This window comes from Hermetia illucens, chromosome 1 (genome assembly GCF_905115235.1).
Source record: "Hermetia illucens chromosome 1, iHerIll2.2.curated.20191125, whole genome shotgun sequence".
Lineage (NCBI taxonomy): Eukaryota > Metazoa > Arthropoda > Insecta > Diptera > Stratiomyidae > Hermetia > Hermetia illucens.
Genome location: NC_051849.1, coordinates 166,823,594 through 166,842,297, shown reverse-complemented (window position 1 = coordinate 166,842,297; position 18,704 = coordinate 166,823,594). Strand labels below are relative to the sequence as shown.

At 39.5% G+C, this 18,704-nt stretch overlaps 1 protein-coding gene across 1 annotated transcript in view; it reads right to left on the bottom strand.

The window, feature by feature from the left end:
• Nucleotides 1-17,758, bottom strand: part of LOC119646570 — an 86,417-nt gene extending 68,659 nt beyond the window's left edge. Inside the window, exon 1 of the mRNA XM_038047061.1 lies at nucleotides 17,213-17,758. Within this exon, the coding sequence (XP_037902989.1) occupies nucleotides 17,213-17,273 (61 nt within the window). The 5' untranslated portion in view covers nucleotides 17,274-17,758. The remainder of the gene's footprint in view (nucleotides 1-17,212) is intronic.
• Between the last annotated feature and the right edge of the window lie 946 nt (nucleotides 17,759-18,704).

Sequence of the window (18,704 nt, the reverse complement as noted above, 5' to 3'; positions counted from 1 at the left end):
TCTCCGCCGTAGATGCACCACAAACATGACCTGTGTTCTTGTAAATGCATGGTTCATAAGATGCCGACATTTTAACACCGTCACTGACGTCAAAGCCGTTCCTTATCAGATCATCGCACCTGGACATTGGCCGTTGTTTGCCGATTTGCAATACAATGCATTGATAACACAGCGTGCGAAAGGCATTGGCCTGTAATGCATTAAATGTGGCGACTTAATGAGAAAAAAGAAGAAATGATCTCATTTCTGTTGAAGAATCTTGGAGCCAACCTAAACACACGATCCACAAAGTCACATATACCCCGGTTAGCTTCACCAGGCCTAGTAAGGGATTCATTAACCGATATACTTGGCTGTTATTTCAAAACACTGTCGAAATGAAGGTCCGCGAAACAAAACACCTTTCCCATAAGTTCATTGACGATAAAACGCTAGCCAATTGGTAAATTTTCAAAAATGCAAATCGGTTACTCATTCAGAAATACCGTGAAAAGCATTGCCCTTTTTACTTTTGCATTTCTGTATCTAGAGAAGGCGTTTTACCGTGCACCACAACAGCTCATCCAGCATTTTCGCCGGCAGCACCTTCCACCGGAAGAACTACTCTACCACGATCTGAAAAGCAAATTTCGAAGTGTGACAGCCATATAAAAACCGCTTCGTGTCATTCGGTGTTCATCAAAATAGTGCCCTCTCACCACTCCTCTTTGTTCTTGTTATGAACACTGTCACACGGGACATCCAACGTTCAGCGCCCTATACACTGCTTTATGTAGATGATGTTTTTCTAGCGTCCAATAGCAAAGATGATCTCGAGCAAATTGTTCAAAAAAGGAATGATCTTCTCATGCTACACAGTCTTAGACTGAATGTGAATAGAACAGAATTTTTGACGATCGATCATGAAACAAGCATTACCATTGTCAGCGGCTTTGACTGCCCAGAACTCAGCAAACTGAGAATATTTCGGATCAAATGCTATCAACTAATGATGAATTGAGTTATGAGATTGCTGCACACATTAGCACAACCGGGGGAAAAACCGTTCTATAACTGGCGTTCTTTATCAGTGATGTATAAACGAACATCTCAAGTTGAAAATTTAGCGCAGCGTTGTCGACCCTGTCGTCCTCTAGGATTCTGACCGTTGGCCGACTATAAAAGACGATAAACGGTATCTCACTATAATGAAGATGAAGATGTTACGTTGGACCAGCGACAGAATACAAAAGGGGCATATCCGAAATAAGGGTACTAGCGGTCGATATAAGGTTGCACCCAACGTGGAAAAATTACAAAAGACATCTTAGAAGGTATGGTCGCATGGCTCATGCTAACAAGAATTCACTTGGGAGGGTTGATCTGAAGGTAGAAGTCGATAGTAAACGACTAAAAGACCGGCCGAAGCAATAGTGGCTTGATACGCTAGATGAGCAAAATGACGCAACTAATCAGGACCCTTACCCCGCTTCTGAACGAGACAAAGGCTGAAGAAAAAGAAGATATGTTTGTAAAATCTCAAATAAAAATTTAATGAAAGCAGACGCGTCAGCAAGATTTTGTTAATCACCTAATTAATGGGAAGCCTAATAAACAGTAACTGTCATACAAAAAGCAGAGGAGATATATTTGCCAGTACTCTTCTTCTGATATGTTTGTAGAATGTTCCAATGAATTGTGTTCCACTAGGTTACCACCCTGCACTGCAGAACTTTGCCTTAAATATGGTAGTGGTAAAATCACAAAACCGCGATAAGAATACTGTAATATATTTTTAATTTCTAATTACTGTGCCTGAAAGTGACCTTGGACTTTGTGCTGCAACGAACAATTGCACACATCTGCAGATTCTCAAGCAAAACGAATTGAAAATGAATCTTGGAAGAAACGAAAACTAATTGAAATTGATTCAGATATATTATGCTTGGCTGAAGTAACGGCAATTAAATGTAATTTGTGTTCTTACGTATGACTTTCAGGAAATTAAAGAGGAAACTGTATATCCAATTAATGGAACTATAGATTGCCGGTAGCTGATTAGAGTTCGAAGAATCGACCGTGTTTAGTCATAATGAAAAAAGCTGAAAACTTCAAAATTTGAAAACTTGGAACTCAGAAATGGAAAAATCTCAAAATGTGAACTGTCCAATAATACGATTTTAACGCACATATTCCTGATGTCTTCAATCTAAGATCAATTAAGAAACAAAATAACAACCAGTAAAATCCAGCAAATCTCAAAACTACTTACAATAATGAAACCAAACAACCAACTAAGCCTGTCAGTCCCTAAATTAGCTAAAGCTCTCGTCCGATTCGGCTTTGTTTCCAAACAACTAGAGTCCTCTTACTTTTCCCAATTATATTTTAGCATCTTCTGCACATCGACAATGAAATTGAGATTCTCCATTTGACATCTTTTCCTTCATTTATCTCGTGTCTCTTCCATTTTCCCTTCAATTAAATTCTTTTCTCCATTGCAAACCACATTTCCAGCAAACGACGATTATCCTTCGTAGACTTGGAAGCTGTCTGTAAAATTATGGACTGCTACTGACATTGACAATGAGTGAAATTATTAATCAATTGACCGGAATATACTCCTTGAGAATAAATTGATTTATTGACAGAGAGTCGATGAACAAGACACTGGAATTTGATATGACAATTTATTGAACTGAAATCAATAATTTCTGCCTTTTTTCAGTCATTATACACTTATCGACAGTTTGCAATGTTTGATATGGACGGGATGAATGTTTCATGCATGAAAGGAAAACCCTGAATGGGAGTGGTGCAGATGGGATTATTTATGTCAAGGTTGAGTGCAAAGCCAGCAAAGCCAGTTCGGAAATACGCTCAGATCGTTCTGTCTTGATTGATTTATTATTATGGTCATAGCTCCCTACGCAATTTGTCTGAGGCGTGTTTTGAGTAAAAATAGCCCGGCAATGCATTTATTGGGAATTAAACTCATTTATCAAAACATGAAAGCCACTTTTCGGTGTATGTTGTTGATGAAATTTATAAGTGCTTCAGGCTAGACATTCTCAAAGCTTAAAATCCCGGAAAAATCATTCAGACCGAGTAATTCGATTTCAATATAGATATAAAGATACATAAGGAGCGGAGTAATGATACTTTAAAAAAATTGAATGCGCAATATCCAAAGTTATCCGGCGGTAGATAATTCATCCGGGTCCCATATGGCTACATTTTCGGATCTTGGGATAGATAATATTAAAGACTGCTCATAACATACACATTTAAGGCTATTAATGATCACAACTGTGACGAGAAACACCTTCCTTGATTTGGAGCGTTTGAATTAATGTCGCCAGTAGGACAATGGACTTCTCTAGTAAGCACATCATATAGCAAAGAAAACTCAGAAGACCTGTAAACGTGAAAGTACAATGCAAAACTCAAATAGCTACTCCCAATTGTTAGTGACCCTAGCTGCCTATTTTAGAACAAAGACGTTATTTTCATAAATGCCGGCTTCTTTGCAAGGACTAAATGCCTCTAACGTTTAGAACTGCATTACGCTGCCGAATATTGACAAAAACCGGAGATTGGCTGAGGTACAAAAGCGCACGGATGAAGCGGAGAAATGCGATCAGTGAAATTTTGAGAAGAGATTGAACAAACCACAAAAGTATACAGGCTACGCAAGGATATAATGAAGGACAGAGCGATCTCATCTGAATGCCTCAAAGGCAAGATGGAGCATTTGCGAAAATGGGGATGACCGGGATAGAGGCAAGCAAAAGCGTTTCTGACACCGAAAATGGGTAAAAGGCATCGTTTTCATCTGTTACTTTCCCGACGATAACTACATTAGAACTAGCGTTCCATTTTCTATATCCATATTTACATACTTACCATGCTGTGAGGTATAATAGACAACAAAGAAATAGTTCTGTGTGCTGTTTTTAATATCAAAGGTGCTTTCGGCATTATATCGCACGCATTAATAAATTGTAGCCTAATCGGCTAGGGACTCAGGAATATACTTGTCTTCAAGATAGGCAAAATGTTAGAAAACAGACAAGTACAGTGGTATTACCAACAGGTACCAAGTCTATAAACACAATATCCCGACACTTTCCATTTTTTCTCGGGAAAGTGAAGATAGGGAAAAGATGCACAAACGAAAGCGATAATGAGTTTAGAAATTTGCAAAAGGAGTAAAAGCCGAGTACTGCATCTGGACCTGATATTCACCAGATCGATAGTTTGGTGGTGAACCAACCCTAAAGTCCATCACGGAACAACTGTTAAAATTACTGACTAACGGCCTAAAGCTTGACAACCAAAATCAAGCATCAACGACATGTATATCTCCCGACATTGCGAATCACTACGAAAAAAGAACTCATTAGAATTATAATTTCAAACGCCATCAAGGAACATAGCATTAGCAATACCTGGAAGGACAATAACAAAAGGGAAAAAAAGATAATTTACGAGTTCAGAAACGAACCATAAAAGCGGACTATTGAACAAACTAGAACTAGGAAACCATAATGAAGGATAAACTCGAAAATAGATAGTATAGAACACCCGGCGTCGATTCTCTCCCGCAACTCGTGAAATATGTGAATGTCCATAAATCAAGGAGATGAATCAAACAAACAAATAGTTGGTTAAGAAAATTCAGAATAAGGAGAAATGCTCTTACATGAAATTCATGATCACTGATATGGAAGAGGAAGGTACCAGAAAAATTGAACGTAGATTAGGGCTTAAAGACTTAGAAAAGTAGCTGAACAAAGTGGGAATCCGTTGTAAAAACTCAAGTGATTTCGCCCAGCTCTTTCAACTGATAGAGGAACTGAAGTAGTATGAATTCTTACTGTCCATCGAGCTTCAAAATCCTTTTTTCGTGGAAGATTATTGTGGCTGTATCAAGAAAGGATAGGTAAGTAGAATCAATGTAGAAAGCAACCCCTGTTTATTGGTGAAATCTTCATAGTCAGAAGAAGTTGGCTTCAGCAAGTCTGGTACCAAGATTTTAAAGAAGATATGTGGATGACATCAAAATATATAATTCGCTCTTGAAATGGAAAAAGGACAGTTCCTGCCTTTAAACCCTTTATTGAGGAAAAACGTAAAATAATAGAACTGAAGATAGAGGAAACCGGCGGGTACCGAACCGGTCATCCTGAACAGATTGAACCACACCCATCAACTCAGGGTTACCTGTTCAACCACATGAACCATCCTATTTTAACCCCCTCCATATCCTTAGAGGACGTGATTAAAGAGACCTAAAAACATTCTATTGTCAGCCTTGATGGATACGTCGATCAGACTATCAACAGTTTTATCAAGAAAACTGTTCAACAAAAGCGCTCGCCAAGCTTATAATCAACAGCTTAAAAGGTGAAGAACATACCCAAAATGAATGAAATAAAAGCTGTGGAAACATGGCATGGACGTTTTTTACAATTGCAAGAATACTAAGCTAAAAATTCATGGGATGAACCAAGGTTCCAATCGGACTACACAAATAAAGTTTTGTTTCGCACAAAACCCTGAAAAGCCTGTAGCTTGAAAATGACGTAGCACATCGTCTTGGCGAACCGCACATTTTTCAAGGAGCACGCAAAATTAATAAAGCATATATGGAACTTTATAGCGTGGTCGAAAGTATAGTTTATCCATAAAGATTTACTCTCAACAAAATCCGCAGGGAAGGCAATCATAAAAGCGGACAGGTAGGCCACAAACCGAATACTTATAACGGAAAGGAGAGTTGCGTTCTCATGGACCACAGGGCATCTGGTGGAAGCGCTACACATATTGAAGGTTCGGGGCGTTGTCCGATCTTCGGGGTAGAACTGAAAATGAGTTGAAATGCAGCTAACATAAACTCCATCTTACTAGTCAGTGTGCATTGGAATACAACCGCGCACGAATTACTAGCACCGTTTGTTGCGGAGGTAAAAACTGATGTAGTGCTAATCTGCGAACAGTATTGGAAAAAACGAATATGTTTATCAAGTACCGCTGCAATCTGGGGACAGGACAGTTCCCGATTTTGAGTTCGGGCCCAAAGTCGAATGGGTAGTTTTGTCTGGATTTGGTGTTCAGAGATAACGTTTTTCAACATCTATCCAAGATGGAACAAGGAGGAGGAAGGACGAAAAAAGATCCTGACTCATACTTTCAAACATCGGATTCCCAACAACGCTCCGAGACACAAGTTGCGGAGGAAGCATTCCCGACCTAACCTTCGGGTCAGAACCGCTGGTGCCATCCGTGGAGGAATGAAGAGTTCGAAAAAAGCATATCAGCAAGTGACCACCAACACGTGGAAACCGAAGTGGTCGACACTGTCTCTCGGCGTATACCGGCAAGCTCCCTACGAGTGGAACATCGTGAAAGTGAACTTTGGAAGATGAGATGTACCAAAGTTCTTGAAGCAGATACAGCCACGCTAGAGAAAACTTTGAGGAAGAAGGGTTGCAACTATCATTGCTTGTGAAGCTTCAATGAGCCGGGAGACATTTAGCCTTGACAAGCATTCTATGTATTGATGAATGCGAAAATTGCCGAAGTACGGAAGGGGTGTCATAAATTCCATCATTCGACACAGTGTTGAAAGGACCGGGAAGAAATATGTCCCAGAATGACAGCACAAACAATCAAAGCAAACTTCGGTGCTGGCAAGAGGTATTGGACGAGGTAAATGGGGATCAATGGTGACCATGGTTCCTGCAAATTGTGGCTCTTCGTATATCCAATTTACTTAATTCCGGTCAGATGGAACGTAATGTATCCGATTCGGGCTGATGTCAGCGAGAGAGGAGTGTTGTAGGAAAAACGTATAATTGAGTACTATAATTAACGAAGAGTTTTTATCCCAGCTTTCCTGTTCCAATATTTAATAACATTCGTTGGAGCAACAATCCGATTGGACCTGGTTCGTGAAGCGTGTCGCTGCATTTCATTCAAAACCACAACGGTACACTACAGGACTACAGTAAACTAGGAGAGGCAATGTAGTCAGAATCGCGCTCGCCCGAATTTAATGCCTTGATTTGGTTTAGGTACTCATGCACAGCTGAATCAACTGGTATTCAATATCCAGTCACGAAATAAATCCGGCTGTCACCAGTGAGATTTGAATTTTCCACGAGACAACCTATTATATTAACCACTAAACCACTCGGATGCAATATTTGGTCAACGGTAATTTATTTGATAACAAACACTATCGTATCTGAGCAATCAAGATTCGCATGTTTGATACTTGTACAATAATGTGGAACTTCCTTTGTTCCTCTCAATGAAGCAGCGTCTGCTCATCTCGATCGATTGCCCCATTTTTCCCGGTCATAGACCTGATCTGGGTAGAGTCAAGAGGCTCTCAAATCACCTCCCAGCGTATCAAGTCATCGTTGTTTCGGTCGTTTCTCATCGACTCCGCTGTTCACACCAATCTTAGCAAGTGAATTCTAGCCAACGCAAATTACATAGCTATACCGGTACAACCCCATATCGATCGTGAACGTCATCATTTTGGATGTGATCATAGCTAGCTACTTCACTACTGCGAGATGCCGTTAACTGTCTTTGATGGACGATACTGCGGCTAATTTTGGATTTAGATACAGATAATTAACTAGGCAGAAGTTATGAAAAGCCCTCATTTTTCATCAATCATATCCTAAAACAAGGTCAGGGCTATTGTATTGATATGATTTTAGGGAGGTTTAAAAGGCATCGAAAATTGGAAAAATGGTGAAGAAAATTTGAGGAGTAAGTCTCCCCGCACACAACACTGAAGTAGCTTTAGCCCTTTAGCGCTTAAATCTAATTTTGATCTCCCATCATATTGGCATTGATCAGTAATTTATAGGATATATAATGGACAAACTTTATAAGCTATAAGATGCTTAATATTAGTAATCTCGCAGAAGCTACCCAAAAACTCCTAGACAAGCTCAAATTTAAAAATCCTTTACTTCGAGAATGATCCCATGCATCAATATTTTATTATACTTTGCGGAAAATGGCTTCCAGAAACTGGAAACAATTACACCAATAACAAAGCATACCCATCATATTCTCTGTAAATCTGAAGCAACCTTAGCAAATTGCACTTCAAAATCAACTAGTCCTAATTGCAGAAATTTCTAATCCCTGCAAGACATAATAACCTCCATACCTTCGCCAGCATACATTGCACACATTGGACTACAGACATAGATTTTCCACGCAACAGAACTAACAATTGCCTGGGAAAGGTCAAGAGGGAATGTCTACTTTCTCTGCACAGAAAGAAAATTGCAATTCTGCTGCCACAGCAAAATAAAAAGAATCGGAAGAACGAAACCGAAATGGTTACGGAGGAAGCTTACTTGCAAGTTTGCCTGATGCAATTACGTGGGCTTCCACAGAGTATTTTTCTTTCATTTCTACTTGGAGGAAAACCTTACAAGGTCTATCTCATGCTCGTGGGGTACGGACATATCAATCCATACAACCATCTAACCAACAATTCATCCATTTCACCCATCCGTTCCGTCCATCCGTCTATTGAGCCATCGAATGATAATGTTAGTACAAGGGATTTAAGCCATAAGCTGATTGAATAATCGATTTTGTGCAAATATGCGGAAAAATATTCGAATGAGTGATTTGAAATCTTGCAAAGGGAAGAATTTAAAAGTAGCATTAAGGAGGAATGGAATTAAATGACCATACGTAATAGAAACTCGATTTTCCAGAATTTGTGACAATTATGTAAGATACGCTCTTGGAGAATAGTTTGTGGCTGCCGAGCGAGATTGGTCAGTCAAGTCACGTGCCCCACGTCAAGTTTCATAATGAAGGCTTGACGGGGAATTCCCAGATCTCGTTTAGAATTAATATTAGAACTCAATTAGTTGAGAGATGCAATTGCTATTCAGACTTGTATACATATCACTTGTTATGAGAGCTTTGATTGACCGTTGAAATTAAAATACCGGTGTTCATAGTGATAAGTGAATGCCAATGCCGGGTTGGAATTTCCAATGATTCAGTTACATAAAGCATTGATAATTGCTTATGTATATTCCAAATAGGGTACCTAGGGTAACTAGGATGCCAAGATCTAGATTGGGTCATCCCATCATCTTCTTTTTCGGGTGTCGCATGATACCATTCGGAACCGTGTTCCCCAAGGAACCTACATTTTGCTACACAATTAACCCTGATAAAACAGATCCACGGTCCATTGTCATATTATTATTATTGCGAGTCGCAAGATATTTTTTTCATAAGCAGCAGTAAAATGGGGATGTAAGGATGATGTAGTTCACAGGAAGCCATTCTTCCTTCATTCCTGCTTTAAAATGGACGATCGTATCATATACAAAAATTATATTCTTCCTACATATATTGTTGATAAAATTTAGGTATACAAACGTAGACCAGACATATGGGATTTATTACGTTACTGCCAGGAACCCTTAAATCTGTTCCAACTTCAACACACACCACTTTTTAATTGAAGGGTGAACTTTTATTCATCAACGAGCAAAGCTCTCCAGTAAAGCACATTGGAACTAAACGCCTTTGTGGGATTGGAATCATTTGAACTTGGCTCTATGCAACCAAAGATTTACGACTTGGCATTTCTCAAATAAACATGAGTTAAAATGCAAATTTAAAATATCTTTTTCATTGCAACCAACAACATCGAAATAGTTGTCTGTGAGTGGACATCCCACAAATAATACCTGAGGTGGTCTTCCTCTTTTAGTAACCAAACAGGCAATTTACTTCCTCTCCCTCTTTCTTACATTAGATCACATCCAAAGCCTTTCATTTCCATCAAAATCGTTCCAGCAATACACCAGATTATACCTTCATATGGCATATGTTAGTCTAGATGAATATACTACGATAAAGATTCCTAAAATTGCGAGATAGAAATGTTGTAACAAAATATATCTGAACAGAAAATTTTGTAGAATTTTTGCTGCTTCTGACTCGGGATCTGTCTCATTTTAAGCCCATTCTTGCCACTTCTTTGTTGTCTTCTAGTGTTCACACAATATGCACTTTCCCAAAGGAATATTGGGTTAGTCTACTGGCATTAAGCTGTGAGTGTGATGATTGCCTACAAGTGGGTGAGGCATGCTGCTGGGTTTTCAGTAAACTCAGATTTAATAAATTCGGAGAGGGTTCGTACCCAATAATGATTTCGGATGTTTGCTACTATGAAAAACTCGTTCTCATTCCAGTATATTTTACAAAGCGCAAATCTGGGTTATTTTTACACATTCTTTCATAACCCGTAACAAAACTATGGCCCTTCAAAGTAGCTTACATCTTGATGAGATCACCAATTCAACACGCCAATGAAGTGATAAAAGTAGATATAATTGGACAATTAATAATCAGATAACATACAATAATAGAAAGCCTGGTAACAACGGAATCACCCTATAAACACCCAAAGGAAAATATAGTTCTAGCCTCAGGAATGAAACCAACATCAACAGAGGCATGGTTCCCTTTGATAAAGGAAACCTGACTGTTACGTACTTTAATGTACCCTCGGGAACCGCAAGTACAACAATTTCGCTTCGGCCTAGTTTGGGTCGTGGCTGTCGCGATTATAAATGAAGGGGCGATTATCACCTGAATCCACTTTCGGTCACGCTACTTTCACGGCAAAGGTGAGGCTGTATCTGATAAGTGGCCTCTGACATGGACCAAATAGTCACGTCACTTTTTGTGAATTTTGGGTATTTAGTCTGTGGGCCACAAAGAAAGAGAAAGTTTCTTTTCAATTATTCCGGTTCAACATCGACTCTATGCGGACTTAGGACTCCTTCAACCCTCAAACAAAAAATTATTTGGCTTCAGCCTAGTTTGGGTCTGAATATATAAAGGCGGATTTTACTTGGATTGAAAAGTTGTTTTTTTTTCAAAATGTCGCCTTTTGCTACATATTCTCCAGAGTTCGAAGTATTTTTTAGCCAATAAAAAAGAATCCATTCCTGGAAAATTACATAAACTAATACAGTCGCGATCGTTGAATTGATTCTTCCCAAATGAAGCTCCTCCTCACTGCATTTTCTGATTCCACATATGTTACATACATGTGTTCAATTTAAACTAGGGACAATAACCAAACACCAGGTATGGGTGTTCTATAACATTATCGCTCTTGGAACGGTCTGTTGAATCGCTGTTGATCCTTTAGCTATTTTTTCAACCTTTCCATCGTTGTTATCATCTACATCATGACCATCTCTTTCGGCACTCTTTATTTGCAATACTAAAGGGACAAACTTTCTCATTCAAGATAGTCCTCTTATCAAACTCCAATTTTCTATTGGAAATACGGAATTATCATCACCATACATGGTTATGAGGGCACAATGCACTTAACTCAATTCACATACATATGCTTTGCAGTGTCATTCTCTAAGCTTACACCACGTAGAGCAAGATAGACCTCATCAAAAATAAACGACATTTAAAAGCATATGAAGCACCCATTATGTTCGACCTGACTTTTATCGGGATCATACTGGATGTTAAGAATGCTTACAAGCGTTGCCTAAAATTTGGTAGTCCGTTCTCCGAATTACCAGTTGATGACATACTTCCCCATCCTAATTTAGCCCCTGTGTTGGACATAGCGCGTCAGCTACATGTACGCACCATCACTGTTGCAGTGTCTCACCTCCCCCTTAAAAGGAAGCTTGCCTGCTTGTGTGATAGATAAAAACAAAACCAATCCTAATGTAACCATGATTATTTTCCATATTTATCTATTAACGACTTTGCAGCACTAGCTGATTCACAAGGGCACAATTTAGCATCCCATTCCAGGTATAGTATATAATCGGCGTGGCCATTTATCCTGGTCCCTCCTAAAGCAGAAATATTAGATATATTATATTGCCAGGTGTTCCACGAAAATGTGGAACTCTGTGAAACGCCCACGGAAATGTATCGTATAACTCGGTCACAAACTTCGTACGGTAATATTTTTCAGCCACGTATCTATTGGCAAAAATGGTATTATATTGGATATACACGCCTGATATCACCCTTTCATTAGGCTTCATTCTGGTCAAGCCAGTAACCAATTTTATATCGTCAATGATCGACCTGCAAGTGGGTAGACTAAACCTTAAACCTTGCCAGCTTTGTTGAAATTTGGAACACCTCGCTTTATTTCCTTCGGCACAAAACAACCATCGGGAATCAGGCATTATTGGCCGCGATTTACTTCATCACTTCATTTCTATCTCTGACAGAATAATCAGATTCAACATTGAGGACAACTTGAAAGTAGATTGAATAAGGAATTCCAAGACACCTGAGCGACAGCTTGGCTCATCTACAGATGAGCGACGACTTCAGGAGCAAAATAGAACTGGAAATAGTGGCGAAGGACCTCAACAAAGCCGTCATTGACGCATATGAAGCCAGCTGTCTGACTAAGATAATCAATCAGACAGTGGAACAGGTACCTAGCTAGAATGGGAAACTAGGTGCGAAAATTCCTCAACCAGGCGAAACAAACCGAGGAATGCCAGAGGTACAGAAGGCCACTGAAGAAGCAAAACGAAACAGCTCCAAGGAATTCTGTGGAGAGATAGAACACATCACAGAATCATTCAGGCTATATAAAGCTATAGCCAAAGACAGGGCAATATGTTTTGTCTGTCTGAAGAAAGATTATGGGACAGTTACAGAGAATCAGGACAGAGTACATCTGAGGGCAATAGCATTCAATTACCACCCCAACAAGGGGCAGGGAAGGATAATCGCAAAATACCGAAAAAGCTATGCTCAGAAGTTAGGGTAGGATGATCTGTAATTGGAGTCAATGGCATGGACGGATCTTTCCTAAGTGTGGTAAGGGCCAGAAAAGCCTTGGGATATATCCATAGGGCATGGGGGCGGTGAAAACTGGTCAAAAGCAGGTAAAAAAAAATCCTTTTCACTATAAATCATTCAGACTTTCCATCTGCCATACATTTATCGTACTTAAAACGCAGGAGAAGGTCATAGTCAACTATTTTAAAACCAACGTTCTAATGCACAATCCCCTGCATTCATTTCAGCATGCTTACCGGGCAGGATGGTCAACCGAAACTGACCTGTATCAGCCGACGGATGTAGGACGGGTTCGAATAGAAACAAAGGAAAAGGACTGTCCACCATTTTGGCGCTCCATAACAAAGATACCAGCTGTCCTAGTCCCCAAGGGAGTGGCAAAAACTCTGGCCTTCTGAATGGGCAGAATGTTCAGGAGTAGGCAAATAGAAGTACGGGTAAGTACAGATTCTATTATCATGAAGACTACTCAAGGTTTTCTATAAGGTGGAGTGTTATCACCATTCATGTGGAGCATGGTAGTTAAACTCCTAGAAGAACACAAAGCACATATTAAAAGCATATGTCGGAAAGCCGCAAAGACTAATCCTTGCAATTCCATCATCATCAACGGCGCAACAGCCGGTATCCGGCTCCAGACATCCCGGTTTTGCGCCGCCAATTCCACACCCTAAAAGCTGTCTGGCGTCCTGACCTACACCATCGCTCCATTCTAGACAGGGTCTGTTTCGTCTTCTTTTCCTACCATAGATACTGCCCTTATAGACTTTCGTAACCTATTGAGCCGGATTTTATCCACAACCGGATGGTCGTCATGGTATTGCTCATAGATTTCGTCGTTATGTAGGCTATGGAATCGTCCATCCTCATGTAGGGGGCCAAAAATTCTTCGGAGGATTCTTCTCCCGAACGCGCCCAAGAGTTCGCAATTCTTCTTCCTAAGAGCCCAAGTCTCCGAGGAATACATGAGGACAGTCCATAGCTGGGAAAAAATGGGGGTGCACCCCAAAAATGCCGCATCGGATATACACTGCAATAGTAAAGACAATGATTACCTATAGGGTGATAATCTGCGCAGACAAAACGGAACTTAGCACAACAGCTAAGGAGTTACACAAACTTCGAAGACCGGGTTCCGTGGGTATCAGTGGGAAAATGAGAACATGCCCAACGGCATCCCCAGAGGTGATTCTACGATTGATTCCTCTCCAATATATTGAACCTACAGATGCAAACAAGAAGGGCAATCTTTAGAATGTACGGGAGTACCAACGCGGCGGGCGAGAGGTCCCTAAATTGATATTCTTTCTAGGCGGCATCCTGAATTTCTGATACCAAAGGATAACATGACAACGAAGTTTTACTTAGATAGAAAATTTGAAACACGTCGGAGCAACAGGGCGCACTTAGCGTGGCATTGACATACGGCTTAAACTAGCAACTAATTACCAGGTACACTAACGACAAAGGGAGCAGGTGACGGGGTCATTGTCTCAAGGAAAGCATGGTCAATGCGTAAGCATACGTGCATATTCTAGGCGGAAAAATACGACATAGATAAATGTGCCTCTTTCAACCTCGAAAGGAACTATAGGTGGCAGAACATTGCTATTCTAACAGTAAACGAAACGACCATTAAGGCACTGCTTAGCTCCTACTAAGGTAAATTCTAAACGGCATAGCAATGCCTTAACAGACTGACCACGCTCAGAAACGAACAAGAACGGCTGAATAAAAAATATACTGGGCGAACTTACCAAAAATGGAATAGTTTAGGGTGCTCATGGGGGAGTGCGAGCCCAAGCGCTCAAATGCCTGTTTAAATCTTACCAACAAGAGCCTCCGGATCATTGTGGAATACTCATTAATCATTGTAGGCTAAATTATCAAGGGGAAACTAGGGATATCTACGGACACTGTCTGCTGATTCCACACAATTTCTTGGGCCAATCTCCGGCACTTATAAAACGTAAGTTCAGGCACCTGCGAGAATACTTAATACCAGATGCCAATTTGAAAAACTTGGAAGTAGGGAACATAATAGAGTTCCTGTCGGTTATAGGCTCCAACGACATACTATCCAGTAAAAGGGCACAATAATGCCTTTGGGCCGCAATAGAACGTTCGTTGACAATATTATTTATTACTTCATCATCCTCCCGCGTGTCATATACCATTGGAATACCTTGGTGGTTTAGCTATTGGATAAGTCATCTACTCCTATGTTATTAGCCATACCAAGAAGGGATAAATTATTGCGTCAAGTGAAGTGGACAAGTGGACCATTCTTTAAAATTAACTGTACACCTGTCTGTTCTGACAAGATCGTAGGAGGTTATTTACTGCACTACTGAAATTTAGATGTGATTTAAATTCTTGTAGCAAAGCGCAAATCAACCAGTGCATCCAAATTCGGGGTCGCACAAGTTAATAACGGTGCTGACAAACAACACATAAAAGTTAAATGAATTGTTTTACTCTACCCGCTATTTTGGAGGAAAAGGCTACTTTTTGCTGATCAACGTGAGATTGAGCTCATCTCTACCTTAAAACATTACATCTTCTTCTTTTCATTCTTCGGTCACAAAGCAACAAATACGAGGTATCACTCAATTTAAGTAAGATCAATCCATTTACAATTTTGCTTCTCAATTTTAAAGGCGTGCTTTTTTTGTTTCACTCCCGCATCAAATTCGTATCTGTTTTCAAGTCAATCAAAAAAGCTTTTAACGCAAACTAAGAACACTTTACAAGCTACAATAAACAAGAATATAAAAATAAAAAAGAGGAGAAATAAATAAATAGATGTTATTTGCAGATTAACAACAGAAAGAAAATTAACATGTTGGTAATATGTTTTCCTTGTTAGATATTTGCTATTCCAAGGTGAGAATTGCATGATTTCATTTTGAGTCTATGTTGACAATACAAAATTCCAGAACCTTGCAAATAGTACAGGCACAAGTATAAAATATACATAGATGCGTTGATTTACACTTTATTGATTGAACTATAAACAGATTGCAGAGGCTTACGATTAAAGAGATATGTAAGTGTATGAATCTGTTTAAAAGAAAATGTAAAATCACTGACGCAACAATTTGGACCAAGACCTTTAAGGGTTCTCAAGCACTTCATTTCGAGACCGTGACATAGGATACAAACCGGTTAGAGTGGTGTTCAACAGGAATTTTTACCCTGATTTGGCTAAGATACTTATTTGGAGTTGAATCGACTGACTCGGATATCCTTCCCCGGTATAAAACCCCCGTCGTCAGTGAGGTTTAAAACGCAACCATCCGTTGTGATAGCTTAGTGCTCTCATAAATTTACCAACCACGAACTCCTGACGAGTTTCTTACGTAAATACCAGTTAGTATTTTGAATGGTAGAACTGTTAACTACAATTCATTTTATTTAGAGTGCTAAATAATTCATCAATTATTCAAATTTAACACATGGGAAACTTTGCTTCAATGAACGTTTAGTATTTGAACCCCATTGAATACATTTAAATATGCATATAGTACTTTGTACCTCAGAGTACATATTCTCCCTGTAATATATTTGGAGATGATTCAAAACAGTTTCTAAACATTATCTTCTGCCAAAAGTTAAAGGTTAGAAAAACAACGGCAGAAATTACGCACTTTCCATAATGTATTCTGTTGATAATCGCGTATGTTCGAACCTACTCCAACACAACTATTTGAAGCAAATTTGCTTCATTTCAAAGTGCAACAAGATTTCCGATAGTAACGCTAAAATATTTTCCATTTAAACATGTTACAGGTACTAGAACCAATCGCTGTTGTATCATATATATCAACCATTTCCAATTTTCCTAATTTCACCACAAAGATACAGCCAAAGTAGGTGCCACCTGAACTAGGAATGACTTCGTTTTATTAAGTACTAGAAAAAGTATTCTAGAATATGCATTCCGAATAGTACTCAGTATGACATATGTAGTAATGACTTAAGGACATCTAGAAAAAGCAATTTGTCCAATATAACTGCCCACTTTCTCACATATTTGTTTGCGGGCACCCATCTTGTGTATTCTCCATTCCCAGACCCATTTTTTTACTAAATTTGCTCAAGCAAAATAAGCTCCTCATCTAAGCAAACAGAGAAGACGAAAAAGGGTTACATTCTAAGAACACATGTATATATCGCCAAGCACACGAATAGCCTGAAGGATCCAGTCTACACAAAGTAAACACAGGCTCAGGATGAAAAACATTTTAGCTGGAGGGCATGCTTGGCTCCAGCTAAATGCAAACACTGCCTTGTATGGAAAATCATTTGTGCGGGTTTTTACACACATCCCTAGATATTTACATACCTGGCAGACCAACTGTTGAACATACGGCCACAGCAAGAAATAATCCAACCAAAACCTTCATGTTTAAGTCCTTTTTACAAACAGATTTCAAGATAAAAAATAAGATATATCTTTCTACAAAATAGTACGAATTCACACCCAATTAGATCTGTTTGCAATTATTACACTTCACTTTAGATTTTCCTGAACAATTTTAGACACAATCACGTCAATTAATTTGTTGCACTCAGGTTGCGCTGGTGAGTCTTCGATATATCGTAATTTTCGGAACAAGTATATTTTCAGTCTTACTTAGCTATGGGACTTCTGTGTCTATCTGAAGACAACAATACTAGTGAGAAGTATCTCTCGTGAACGTTTAGCTAAAATGTATCTGTCGCGTTTTAAAAAATCCAACTGAAGCGGTTCGACGCGATTTTATTAAATTTATACGTTAATAATTGGTATGGGTAGTCCGCTTTGGGTGGGGGCCTCGTCAGTTTAGCTCTCAGACGTGGGGCATCAGCTAGCCACTAGATGATGGGCTTTCTGCGATATTTTTCTTTTATTCGCGCGATCCCTCTTTTAATACTCACGTAGTTGGCTCTCTTGTTGCTTCAGTGGAGCTTTGAAATAGTACCGGCACTGTTGGATGGATGACGAGCGCCGGCAGAGGCACTACCGGTTGAAAATAAATTTTTTTTCGTAACAACAATAATAGTAGAAATACAGTTGTAAAGAAAAATCATTGTAAAGCTGGATAGATAGATAGTTACAAAATAAAAGTTCCACTAAAATTACATTTTTTCCGAATTGTCAGTTGCTCTGATTGTTATTATTATTACTATTGTATTTCAACTTAAATTTTCCTAAAATGTTGTTGTTGATTTTGTTTGTTTCGCGTGGTCACGGCAAGCTAACGATGCTGTTTCGCACCGATTCGGCTTACGATAACTCCCGGCAGGAACAGAATGGCAGCCTATGACGCTAAAGTTTTCGATATGTTTATGATCTGCTTCGTAGAAATATTTATCATAGAAGATGCAAGATAGGGAAGAATGGAGGTTGTTTGGATCTCCTTATTTTACAGCCGTCACTCTCGATCAGACCGTAGCAAGGTTCAGATGTGCGTTTCAATCTTGTGTTGTAGTCATCACAGTGTGAAAGCTATATGGAAGGACATGGACCTGTCGGATCCGGCACTTGACGACGATAAAAATTTCAATCTGGCAACAGGCAAACTAATAAGATAAATGAAAAGGTCGCTGCGAAATGCGCATATGTCTGCGGCGCCGCGCCAAACAAAGTTCCCAAAACGTGTTCCTCCTTGATGATGCTGGCTTATATGAAAGAGCACCCTGCATGCCAATGAAGTGAATCTTTCAATGTTATGATAATCAATCAGGCCGAAAATATGTCCGAAGTACCCATGGCTTCCTTTCCTATGGGAAACTCGGCTTAAACAATTTCCTCTCCCATCAGCAGAGACACGCCTGAGAAGGCCCCAGAAACG